This window comes from Copadichromis virginalis, linkage group LG11 (assembly GCF_057382275.1).
Source record: "Copadichromis virginalis isolate Kocher_CV1m ecotype Utaka linkage group LG11, C_Virginalis_male_GT1.1, whole genome shotgun sequence".
Classification (NCBI taxonomy): Eukaryota; Metazoa; Chordata; class Actinopteri; order Cichliformes; family Cichlidae; genus Copadichromis; species Copadichromis virginalis.
Genome location: NC_140628.1, coordinates 25,501,050 through 25,514,686, shown reverse-complemented (window position 1 = coordinate 25,514,686; position 13,637 = coordinate 25,501,050). Strand labels below are relative to the sequence as shown.

Below are 13,637 nucleotides of genomic sequence, written 5' to 3'. Positions count from 1 at the left end.
TCAATGAGAGAATGTCACTTTTCTCTGAATGTGGAAAACAAAGCTAATGGCGCGTGTTGTTTTGTGAAACTGCAATTAGTTTCAGAGTTGACACATTCAGCTGATAAAAAGCCACAAATTTCATTTACAGAGATCTGATTTATTTACAAACTATTGAATCAGCGAACATTTAAATTTCTGGTCACCTCGGCTGTAGTGGACACATATTTTTCTGCACCATTTTTAGGTCATGACTAAAAAGCTGGTTAACCACTGGATAAACAGGGTTTAGGAAGACTATAGGAGGCCCTGATAATGGCTGCCGATGTGGCCATCATTTAGTATTGTGGAGATAATAGCTGTTTACCAGACAGAGAGCACCATCTTTAAGCAGTGTCATAAAGACCAGTAGTTTCAAAACTGCTAAGGTCTTTATAAGAAAACAATAACACTGTAAAAAAAACATGATTTTGTGGCTTTGGTGTTCACTGTTTCTGGACATGTGTAACAACACTGAGTTAATTTGAGGTGAGACACCACAGAAAACAATTATTACAGAAATCTTATGACAGCTGACTCCTGAGTCCAGAGTGACTTAATAGTACTTGATGACCGTTATTTAAGAGCCAAACCAAAACGAAAGTTAAACTAGCCGTAAAATCCCACAAACTGTTTAGTGATAGAAATGCAATTAAAATGAAAGAAATCTTCAGGAAATATCTTTTGTAGTTTTTGTGAACTTGGTCAAATCTGTCAGGACAACAAGGATCAAGAGGAAGAAATTAACTGAGACTGATTCCTTATAGCTGTGAGTCTATAAATGTGTAAGGATTACATAATCCTGAATATCTTTAAAAAAAAAAAGAAATATCCTAGAATGATAAAAAGAAAAATAGACCAGCGCAAAACCTTTTTTGACCCTTCCAACATATTTAACTTTGCATACCCCAAAACATTTTTATTTTTAAAAAGCATTAATCAAAGCATTAAAATAGAAAATGATACAACATAAAGAACAACATGATTAACAAAGTGAATTGTAGAGGAAGCACTTGTGAGATATTACAACAAATGTACACCTCTGCGGCCTGCAGGATAAACACACTCCGTCTCTTAGGGTCACAGGTGAGTTAGAGGCTAGTGGCAGGGTACACCCTAGACAGGTCAGCCAACAATCTCACTGATAACCTGACATGCATGTCTTTGGACACAGGGACACCCACAGAGTCACAGACAGGACGTCTCTAGAGTGACTCTACAAAAGTCCCCTGACTGGCCAGAGATTTGAACCTACAACTTTCCACACATGGGCCATTAATCAAAGTAATTTGAAAAACTCTTTGAAAAACTGTAAGAATGAAATAAAATAAAAAAACTTCCCCCCACATGCTTCTTAATATCCAAACTTTAATTATTCCTAATAGACTGCATTAAATGATATTGCAAGTAAGATGTATTATAATATGTATTTTAAATCATGATTAAATTGGATTATGTAAAACCATCACCCTCTGCCATCTGGAAAATTCCAGGTCACATGAGTCATTCTCATATTACTCTTTAGTTCATCATCAGATTTTTCAGTGTTAAAAAATATTTTGAATCTTTCTTTGACCCCGTAATGCCAAATGTGTCATATTTTATACACACGTTTTGAGACGTCAATGCGATTTTTTTTACCCCTTAAAAACCAGATGTGTAAAGTTAACACATAAAGTGTGAGCAAAAAATATTAAAACTCATATATGTGAATTAATATTTAATTTCTTGTTTAAACAAAATTGTCACAAGCTTCAATAAACACATAAAAAGGCAGTTATTTCATGGTTCAGGCTTCAGATGGTTACGATAATAATTCAGTAGGACGAAGTAAATGTTCACTCACGACTTTGCAGAAAATATTTTAATTTCATTTGCAAGGTTATACTGCAAATGAAATCAAATATACAAAACATAATTTTTAACAACTGTTCAGCCTACATGAGTGCAATGTCGTTGTAAATGAAAAAAAAAAGGTCTGTTACAAAAATAATGCTATTTTCAAAATTTGTGAATTACTGTTTCCTTAAAGTTTTTAGAGAGGGTAATTAAAATTAACGTTTTAGATTAAAGCGGGTTGTCTGTCTTTATGTGATCAGAATTGAAATTAAAGCATATTTTTATTTAAATCTTAAACCAATTGCACCTTTTTAATATTCTTCATCTTCATCAACAGTCTGACATGCACAGTGTTTATTTGAGCCTTTGTGTTTAACTTAATGTCAGTGGAAGATAGTTTATATGAGTTAAATTTAACATAGCACCAAGTAAATAAGTAAAATGTATTTATGTAGAACCATTGTAGACAAGGATCACAAAGTTATTCACAACAATAATCAAATAAAAATATAGACATTAAAACACAACAATAATATTCATAATTTAAAAGCAAGCCTGTACAAGTAAGTCTTGAGCTACTTTTTAACCGTTTCATTGCAGCCCACAGAAACGAAATCTGAACTGTAGTGGTGGTGCATACCATAGTTAAGAAGCCACAACCTCAAACAGACAGTCTCTTTTAATGTTCAGTCCAAAAAGATGAACCACCAACAGGTTTTGGTCCAAAGATCTCAATGACCTGCATGTTTTATATGACTGCAGTTCACTAAGTAAGTAGGCATTCAACCATGCATAGCTCTGGAAATAATCACAAAGATACATAATGCAAAGACAGCAAAATAGGTGTCAAGTGAGATCACTAGCGAGCCTAATAAGTAGCTGCACTTTGCAGTGAGTGATTTGTAAGTGATCCAAAAAGGACTTCCTGAGGCCAACGTACAGTGAATTACAACTTTGAGGAAACAAAAGCATGAATTATCATTTCTAATTCTGACTTGGACACCGTTCGACTGAGGCGGGCAGCATTTCACAGATAAAATGCAGGATCAAACAAGGCTATTGATATGTGTATTAAAACTAAGAGCCTGATCAAATCTGACACCTACATTTTTGACATTTGATTGAAACAATGATGAAGACCCAAGACTAATAATCAGAGTGCAAACAAAGCTGTCAGTAGCACAAACAAAAACTTTTCTCTGTGTTAACTGAAAATAATTAGCAGCCATCCAGTTCTGTATGGCATCAATACAGTCTTAAAGGATGGATATTTTTACAACATTCTTTGGAGTAAAAGAAATGTACAGTTGGATATCATCTGCATAACAATGATATGAGACACATTCAAAGGTGTTGAAGTGATAGCAAATACATATTGATGCATTCTCAATCACCCAGGAAAGTAAATCTCCAAAAAGTTGATTCTGTTCATCTGGACGTAGCATTTTGTGGGAGAAACGTTTCGTCACTCATCCAAGTGACTTCTTCAGTCTCAGCTGACTGCAGGTTACAACCGCTGCCCAAGCGAAAGCCTGTAGTGATCCCATGTGATCCATGTGATCCCTTTTTTTCTAAACACCAAGTCTCTGTGGCTTTTAAACCCCAAAACACGCTGCGCCAAAAATTGGTCCACCCCAAGGATCGGGTCCCCCGACACAAACAGAGCAACATAGTGTACGCTGTTAAGTGCCAGAAGGATTGCCAGGATTTATACATCGGGGAAACCAAACAACCTCTGGCAAAGCGGATGGCACAACACAGAGGAGCTACCTCGTCAGGCCAGGACTCTGCAGTCTATTTACACCAACAGGCCAGTGGACACTCTTTCAATGATGAGGATGTACACATCCTGGACAGGGAGGAACGCTGGTTTGAGTGCGGAGTCAAGGAGACCATTTACTTGAAAAGGGAAAGACCATCTCTGAGTCAAGGAGGGGGCCTAAGGGTACATCTGTCACCATCTTACAATGCTGTGATTGCAGCCATTCCCCAACTCTCTGTGAATGGTACTCATGGCCATTGATCAGTGGGTTTTGATCAGTGGTCATGAGAATTTGCATAATTAAGATTAAGGAACTGACCTCCCAGCCCATTGTTCCTCAGTGGGCTGGTTTCAGTCATTATCCAAATGTACTGTTTATAAGATTTGGGGAAACCTGCAGTCAGCTGAGACTGAAGAAGTCACTTGGATGAGTGATGAAACGTTTCTCCCACAAAACGCTACGTCCAGATGAACAGAATCAACTTTTTGGAGATAGCAAATACAGTGCAAACAGAACAGGTCCCAAAACAGAACCTTGGGACACACCATAGCACAAAGTTGCAAATGAGGACGCCAAGCTGTCAGCAGCAACTGAGTAAGTTCTGTCTGGAAATAAGAATTAAAAACATTTTAAGTCTGATCCAGAGATGCCCAGCCATGTTGCTAACCTGTCAATCAAAATACCATGATGAATTGTGTCAAATGTAGCTGAACAACGTTTTCATCTGCATCTGTCTTCACTAAAATGCCACGAGAAACTCTAAGAACAGCAGTTTCATTAGGGTGATAGATCCTAAAGTCAATAGTTCAAATTATTTGCAATTGAAAAGGGAAAAAAAAATCTGAATTCATTGGAAGGTCTGTAAATGGTTTTGTTGTGTATCTTTCGCTGATGTTGCTTTTGTGCTTTAATTTAAGAACAGTTTCAGTAAAGACTTAATTTTGTACCATTGTAAAATTTTTAACGTAAAATCCTAGTCTGCAAAATAACAGCTGTTAATAGTTACCACATAGATGTGTAATTTTACTCTGCAATGTAAAAGAATAGAAAATGCATGAAGTTGAAAAGATCTTAAAGCTGTCTGTGGATGATAATTCCTAAAGTAAAGTTTTGTTTGTGTAAATATTGTTATAATTATCCCGCAGTTTGACATTGGGATGCAATGCTCTGCAGTATGAAAAATATATATACAGTAAAATACAGCAAGGCGCCAGCCAGATTACTCTGGCAGCCATGACATGGAGGTTTGTGTAGTCTTTATATCAGTCCAGATCTGCTCTGATATCAGCACCACTGGGACATGTGGGAGACCTGTTTCTGTTCTTGGATTACTGCTGATCCCAGCAGATCTCTAACTCTGATTTCACACAAACCTGCTGATGTGTGGAACGTGAAGTGCGAGGAGTTCGAGAAGTTCACTTTTGGACACTGTGAAGGTGATATTAGCGGAACAAGGTGAGCCTTGTTCAAACCAGGGGAAATGTTTACATATTTTTTCAAGCGAAATGTGACCATAAATATGTAAATCTGTGACCATGTTAGTCATTCTGTTGCTTTGTCCATGACCGTGACATGCCACTTGTGTTTATCTTTTGTTACACAATCTTCCGACACTATTGTTTGACCATGACAGATAGATAACTTGTTTCTATAAACTATTCTTGGTCAAAAACCATGCAGACTGCTGTCATGCTGTATGTACTGTTTGGCTCCTTTGAGAAGGTAAATAAAGCTACCACAACCATAATGTATAATACAGTATTAGTTTTATATTTGAAAAAGTAAAGTTTGAAAATAAATGTCATAATGTAACATATCTAAGAAAAACTTAAAGGTGCCAATCCATGAACTCATGAGTAATTTGCACCTTTCTTTCATTATCCTTCCCCGTGGCTACAATCTGATTTTCTTCCTCTGTCTCACATCTTTTGCACCAAACATGATGTTAAACAAGAAAAATCTATCATATATTCTTTCTTCTTGGTTATATGGGCAATTTGTGTTGCTCATTCTTTATTACTGCCATCATGTCAAATTCACATCAGTCAAAATTAAACAAGAATTACTATTGTTAAGCAAAACAGTCCCAGAGCACGATGCTTCACTGTTTCTTCTCCAAACATGGCTCTTGTCATTGCGGCCAGCTCAATCTTTGTCTTGTCTGACCATAAAACCTTTGTCCAGCTGCAAGTTTCAGTCAATTTTTAAGGTGCTGATTTTAGAAACAGGTTTCTTTCTTAGTCGGCACCCTCTGAGTTCACGGCATCGCTGTCCACTGTGACACCGGTGTTCCAGCTATCCCTGGTTCATGGCATGCTTGAGGCTCAGTGGCTCGTGGGTTAATCCTGAGCATACCAACTAATTTCCTTTCATCTGAGGGTGACACTTTATGTCTCCTTCCAGACCTTGGCAAATTGTTGACACAGCTGAATAATTTGTACTAACGTATAGGTTGTTTTTGACGATCTTGTAATCTGCGGTTGTTTAGAAATAACTCTAAACTTTCACAGCTCTCCTTAGATCTTCACAGAGTTCCTCGGATCTTCCAATGAGTATTAGATTTAAGTAAATGTATGTATATATTTGAACCTATATGTATCCTTTTGACCCAGGGTTTATTAAAGATCACGATGACTAAATTACATGACATTAAATGGTAAATGGCCTGTATTTGTATAGCGCTTTTCTAGTCCCTAAGGACCCCAAAGCGCTTTACACAACCTGTCATCCACCCATTCACACACACATTCACACACATTAATGCCCATGATGAGCATATGTAAACTTACGACTTGCCAAAGTGTATATTAACAATGGTTTAGTCTCAGGATTCAAAACATATGCTTTGTGGTGTTTGCATGTGTGGGTGGTGTCATGCTTGCGTCTTCTGAACTGAAGCGTTCATTTGCCTCCTGAAAATGACTATATTCATTATTTTCTTTTTGCAAGTCATATTTAATATCACAACTGTTTCCAGATAATTATTATTTTTATATAAGAGCAGAACGGATGAGAAAGAAAATGCAGGAGACTCCTTCTTTAAATAAAATCATATTTATTTTACAAATTTGCACAATTACGGAACAGTGGTGAACATTCATACAAGTAAACACCTATAAATGTGTGTAGCCTGACACACTTGTCTCACACGCGCGCGCACACACACATGCACACACAGACACACTCACTCACACACATCATGTACAGCATGTACGCAATAACAGAGTTTCATATACAGCACACAGACATACGGGCAGCTACCTACAAAGCATTTTGCTTCCTTCCTTCAAGTGTAAATCAGATCAGATTTTGTCCATCTTGCTCATTTCACACATTCACAATGCTCCAATGACTCAGTGTCGTTACTCTAGCAATCAAACAAAAGAGGTGAAGTGTGAAATGCAGACATACTGTAAAGGTGGGTGCTGTTAGCTTCTGTGTCCAGCGCAGGCAGAAGCTCGTGTTTGCAGCTGAGGTGAAGTTTGTTAAGTGTTTTAGAGTAAGTGAGCTCTGCTGTCACTGAGAGGCTCTACAGTGAGTTGCACAAACAGGGCAGCTCTCAGACCTTGGATATGTCTTCTAAAGGCGGATTAAAAAAAACAAAACAAAACATGGCTTACATTTATTAAAAGCCTTTTCGTGCTTAGGTTTGATTTTCCCAATATTATGGCAGTGATTGCTATATAACTTTAAGGATCTGCAGTACCGACTTTGGACTGGTGGTTCATAGTATTTGCTGTAACACTGAACAACCTATACATTTTTCTGACAGCTAACGGTAACACCTCATTAGGTGATTCATTAGCTGCTAGGTAACACTGTTTGTTTAGCATTTGGCATTTAAAGTGGAGAGGAAGTGATACAACTTTACAAATAACTCAAAAAAAAAAATAGAAAAAGGCTTTGATTGTCTTCACGCAATTCTTTGTGAGGAGAGATCTCCCTAGATACTTTAACAAAAAATACTTTTGTGGTTTTATTGAGCACAGAGGAAACAGAAGCATTTCAGGCAAGGTGAGTAGAGGAGGAGGAAGGGAGAGATTGGACTGCAGAGGGGGGAGGAGAGGAGAAGGCAGACAACAATAAAGTGAAATCTAGTGGAAAAACATAGAGGAATCTTTAAAGTCCTCCTTGTCAGCAACTTTCTAGCCTCACTTTGAGTTGGGCCGCAGCTCCTGTAGTGTATCTCTCTTCTGTTAGTCGTCTTGAATGACTGGCTGAGAAAGTCTTTTCTCACTGCTTCTGGTTGCAGTGTCAGGTATATCAGAATAGACAGAGTGGCACTGTTAGCTGATTATCTCGCTCTCTTTTTTGTTACGGTTAAAATGTGCACCATCCAAATAAAATGTTGCCGAAACTGGACGCAACAAGCAAAGGAATGTGAAGCCCATAAATCCACAGCACAGGGTGTATTGCTGGTAGGTTTCAGACCTCCACCTGCCCCTGTGTCAGGTGAGCCCTGAGCTGCTGGGCTGCACTGACGATCTTCCTCTGGTGTCCCAGCAGGTTCACGCCGAGATCCTGGACGTCTCTGAAAGAGAGTTCAGACAACAATATTCAAATCTTGACAAAATCAATGTGTAAGAGCAACATAAAATTACCAAGGTAATTTTCTAACAGTTTGGATTATCCCAGAAAGTTGAGTCAGTTCACCTGGACGTTGCATTTTCTCCCACTGAAAATACAACTTTCTGGAATTTCCTTACCAGGATGATTCAGCATCAATTTTCCCATCCTACTGTTGCCAAAGTCCATCCATCCATCCATCCATCCATCCTTTTTGCTTAGGCTGCTGCCCCTGCGACCCGGCCTCGGATAAAGCGGATGAAGATGGATGGATGGATGGATGGATGGAAGAAAAACTTTTGAGATCAACAAAAAACCTGTGCGAAGCACACAGGTGTAATCTACAAAGTTTTATGATGATGGTTGAAATCGGAGCTCAAGCATGGGTTCTTCATGCATTCGTTCCTCTTGGACCTTCTTGGACCCTCGTGCTAACTACTGGCCCACCATTCTGTCCCTATTCTATTCTAAGATTGTTTAAAGAATTAAATCTGCAGGTTGCAGAAGTTTCTCCTTTCCTTATCTTATGGTGACTTGTTTTGGTTATCAGATACCTACAAAAACTGCAAAATCCTCTCGGCTATTTGTCCCTCATCAGTTGCACCATCAGAGCACCTTTATCTTATGGTGTCTGTTTCATAACACTAATGGAGTGCTCAGTGAGTTGCAATGAGACACCTACAGGTCCTGACCAAGCACCAGTATGCAGGGCTGCTCTGAAATGTTTTTGTGCACTGAAATGCACAAAAAAAAAATCGGCCTTGTCACTTTTGTTGCAGTCGGTCTATCGCGTCTCTCTCTCTCTCTCCCTTCTTCTATTTTCTTATTATTCTAATTTCATTTCCCTCTGTCTGTCTCTCACTCTGTTTTTGGGACTGGTGTCCCTCCGCCTGCACAGCTTCTCCACAGCTAGTGCTACAGCTGCCTCCTGTGTCTATGAAGGCTCATTACTGCTTGTTGCTGGTACATTACTACTGTTGACGGCGCAGCAGCAATTGCCCTGACAGCTAACATGTTGCTCAATTTGACATTTCCTGTATCTATTTCTAGCTTCTCTTTCTTTGTCTCTCTTAGCTTTCAGCGCCACCTTTTCAGCTCTTCTTTCACACTAAACTCTGTTCAATAAGGTGTGTAAGAGCACAGCAAAGATTGGGGAGGGTCCAGTTGCATAAAGAGATTTGATAGGGAAATACAGTAATGAAAATGAACAAAAAGGCTGCCAGTGCTTCTGGCACAGTCTAAAAGTGTGTCGGCCCACTGGGCTCTTTACCACTATGCGACAACTCGACTTGAGGATTCAGTGGATACCAGGTGGCTGGTGTGCTTGATAATACTCATGACATAGCTAAAATTAAATTAATGACTGATCTAATTAAATCTTAAGTCAAGAAGCCAGCTTTAAAAATGTTTGATATATTTTTCTGTATTTTTACGTTTGTAACTATCCATGCATACTCACTCCATCGTAAGCTTGCTGACGCTGTCTAATGTGTCCAGGTGCGCTCGATCAAACTCATCCTGATACCTCTCCATCCTCAGCGCTTTCAGCCAATCACTGACTGTCACCACTGACGATAAGTCTGTGGGAGTGGGGCTGAGCAGCGGCTGGGAGCAGCTTCTGTAAATGTCAAAAATGAGAGCACGAGAATCCATAACTGCAGCAGATTGTGCATCACCTGCTGCCTCGGATATGCTTTGCAGGTGCGTTTGCCAGGAGCTGGCGTCTCACCGAGTTGGCTCAGCTTTGAGGGACGCAGGGTGCCTGATGAGTCGATCCAGAGAAGACAGGACTGAGTCGAAACCTGGTCGGTCTGCCCGCTCGGCCTGCCAGCACTGAAGCATTAGAGAGTGGAGGGCAGGGGGGCAGTTGTGGGGGGCCGGGAGACGGTACTGATCTGCTACTGCCTTCATCACCTGCAGACACAAAGAGGAAGGCATCAGACAGAAGTAGGGCAGATGGAGTCTTGTGCAATTAGCCTCCATGAAAGGTCACAGATCTCTCAGAGCTTTCAAGAATGACTAAGAGAAAATTATGCAAATTTCATCAGTTTGGCATTTTGTCACCGTTTAAATATGCCTGTTGTGTAACAGGAGGAGGGGGAGGGAAGTACATTTAAGTACTGGAGGGCCACATTTGTGTAATAATACGTTTATTCCTCTAGATTACTGAAATATTGTACATAATGAAGGCTGTTTTAACAGCTTAAGCATTTAAAATATGATTTACACAGCACAAATTCATCTTTATTTTGCAGATACAGTATTTTCTGCATCTGTCAGCGTCGGTAGTGATTTGATTTTATTGGTACTTTATTGCTACATGATGCACTGAATGCAAAATTTAGGAGATTTTTTGTTAAAAACTTCACATTGGCTGAGAAAGGCAGATAATAATGCCTAATCCATGAGCTTGGCGAAACTTTAATTTGGGCTAAAGAAGGACTTGATTAGATCACTGTGATCCCATTTATTGACTTCATGAGCACCTCATTCTTATGAATGATATGAATGCTATAGCTCAGGAACAGCTGGAAGGAATATTTATGGTGCAAATATCCGTTTGTACTCGAAGATGAAGTTCAAGATCACTTTGATGTCACGTTTTTGGATGTATCTGAAGAACTTATATGCAAAATATGAAAAGAAAATCCCAAAGGTCAAAAGTCAGCTTCACTTTGACATCATAATGTTAAATACACTTTTCTGTCTAATATTTAAAACATGAGCAGAGGGCACCCTTTAGTCCAATACTGAATTGCTTTTGTTGATATGTAATTTCTTGAACACTTTATTAAATTATGTATTATAAGACTTTTAAAAAACTCAGATGTAAATTGCCACCTGACAAGTTAATGGAAGAACACAACAGCAAAGCAGTAATTCAAGTTAACTGTATATTGTTACACCATAATAAAGATAAGTGCACTATACCAAGGGTTTTGCACATTTGCTTCTTTAACAATTCAGGAAACATTTTTCTTCATACTCACCTCTTGATTGCTCATGTCCCAGTACGGACGCTCTCCGTAGGACATAACTTCCCACATCAGTATTCCAAAGCTCCAGACATCACTAGCTGAGCTGAACTTGCGATGCTGAAATGCTTCAGGTGCCGTCCATCTCACAGGAATCTTACTGCCCTGATAGATGAAAACAGAGCAAAAAACATATACAGTCACTCAGTGATGATGGAAACCAAGCTAAAAGGCGCTCCTTCCCTTCTAACCTACCAGTGAGGCAGTGTAAGTTGGTATGTTGTGGTCCAAGCCCCTCATAAGCCTGGAGAGGCCAAAATCAGATACTTTACAGACCAGGTTGGAGTTGACCAACACGTTCCTGGCCGCCAGGTCTCGGTGAACAAAGTTTCTCTCAGAGAGGTAACGCATCCCTGCTCCAACTCCCCTGAGCATCCCGACAAGCTGGAGGACACTGAACTGACCTTCGTTCTCCTGAAGAAATTAAGAGACATGATGGAGAAAAAAAAGTCTCCAGTGTGGTGTAACATGTGCAGGAATTCCTGACAGTGCGTTGTTTTTCTCACCCTGAGGAAGGCATCCAGGGGCCCGTTCTCCATGAACTCAGTGATGATCCTCTCTGGAGGGGTACGGGTGATAACACCCTCTAGTTTCAGGACATTGGGGTGGTCAAACTGTCCCAGGACTCCTGCTTCACTGAGGAACATCCCCTTCTCTCTGTCTGATGCCCCCCAGCGCAGAGTCTTCACTGCTACCAGCACTTCCCTGCGACCCAGCGGATGGTAACGACCACGAGAAACCTCGCCAAATTGGGCTGTAATGGAATAAACACGGAGGAGATTACACTGTGCTGCTGCCAGCATGTAACAACAGCAAGATTTAAAAGAAAGGAGACCATGAAACGTACCTGCACCAATCACCTCCTCGATCTTGAGGTGAGTTGGGTCGATCTCACGGGCAAATTCTTTGACGGCCTCGCTAGGGTCCTCATAAGTGGATGGGTCAACGTAATACTTAACTCCACCTGGGAACAAGAAATCTACTTTTGAAAAACTGATTCAGAACTTTTAGTCCTTTACTTTAGACATGTAATCCCAAAAACAAGGTAAAAATGATCTTTTATAATGCAAAGCTGATGAGCTTTACTTTACACACAGATAGCATTTCTTTGTATTATTCATTTAATAATAAACATATAGAGCATCTTTATTTTTTTCCTGTAAAAAAACAATGAATCCCAAAATAAATAATTCATTTTATTATATTTCACTCACCTCTGTTACTGATGTACCTCTGGAGTCGGTCACTGTATGGACTCTCCCTCCTCTTACTGCCATGTAAAAGCAGTCAAAAACTGAAATACCAGATTAAAACATACATGCATTCATCTGTTACGGCATTTATACCACAACCAACCTGCGAAACACCACCACAACCACAATGGCTGCCACGACAAGGAGAAACGCGGCCCCACCCATGACTGAGCCCACCAGCAGAGGAAGCCGGGTCTGGATTTGCTGTGAATGCTCCTCTGCGGGAGAGAAAATGAAACACCTTCAGCTATCAAGTTCAGATGTGCTTTTATTGGATATACAGACCACTTTATCTTTAGTTACAGCGATATATGTTCTATTTGAAAGTTTGATATTGATGTTAATACTGAGGCAGAGATGTTTTCTTAGTATTAAAAATGACAAAATAACTACAGAGAGATGTTTGCTGTGTTCATACCGAGGTGTTTAACCTCTTAATTTTTGAATTCAGGTGTTTTCAATCCTATTCCCACAGGTGCAGCCATGCAGCCTGTTTTTAGAAACATCTGTAAAAGCATAGGTCATTCTAAATGCCCCACTGAGGTCGAGCGTGGGAACTTATTCCTCCTAGCTATTCCACAATCAACGGTAAGTTGTATTATTGCGAAGTGAATACGCTCAGGAACCACAGCAGCTCGGGCAGGAAGTGGCAGACCATGTTAAGTTATAGCACAAGGTCACTGAGACGCACCTTTCTGCTGATTCAATAACTGCTGAGTTTCAAACCTCTGACGTTAACACCAACACAGAAACTGGTTCACGGTGTGGGTTTCCATGGCCAAGCAGCTGCTGCAGGTGAAATCTGTAGGTGGCCCAGGACATGTATCCATATAGTGTAACTTTGGCCCTTCTAGTGGCACCATCCCGGTTCTAATTGTGGGTTTTTGAGGTTGAATTCTTTCTTTTTCAGGTGTTCAGAGTTTTGTTATGTCTTTTTTATTTTTGAGGATTTTTGGAGCCTTTAGTTCTTGTTTTAATTTAGTCAGTTTTAGAGTTTAGAAGTGTTCCTTCTTTAAGCTCACTCTTTAGCTCCGGTTTCTAACTTACTCTTTTATTTTGGCAGTCATTTCTCTCCTGCGCTTCGATTCTTTCCCCTCCTGTCTCGCTGTCTTTGATTATTATCACCTTTAATTTTGCTACCCTGGTGTGTCCACTTTTTCTAA

At 39.8% G+C, this 13,637-nt stretch overlaps 1 protein-coding gene across 1 annotated transcript in view; it reads right to left on the bottom strand.

Annotated features, from left to right (window-relative positions):
- Positions 1-6,661: 6,661 nt before the first annotated feature.
- Positions 6,662-13,637, bottom strand: part of ephb6 (eph receptor B6) — a 43,402-nt gene continuing 36,426 nt past the window's right edge. The window contains exons 11-19 of the mRNA XM_085471575.1: positions 12,578-12,692; positions 12,436-12,491; positions 12,069-12,185; positions 11,728-11,975; positions 11,417-11,635; positions 11,177-11,326; positions 9,916-10,100; positions 9,646-9,804; positions 6,662-8,151 (exon numbers count right to left, since the gene is read on the bottom strand). Coding sequence (XP_085327701.1) covers positions 8,046-8,151; positions 9,646-9,804; positions 9,916-10,100; positions 11,177-11,326; positions 11,417-11,635; positions 11,728-11,975; positions 12,069-12,185; positions 12,436-12,491; positions 12,578-12,692 — 1,355 coding nt within the window. The 3' untranslated portion in view covers positions 6,662-8,045. The remainder of the gene's footprint in view (positions 8,152-9,645; positions 9,805-9,915; positions 10,101-11,176; positions 11,327-11,416; positions 11,636-11,727; positions 11,976-12,068; positions 12,186-12,435; positions 12,492-12,577; positions 12,693-13,637) is intronic.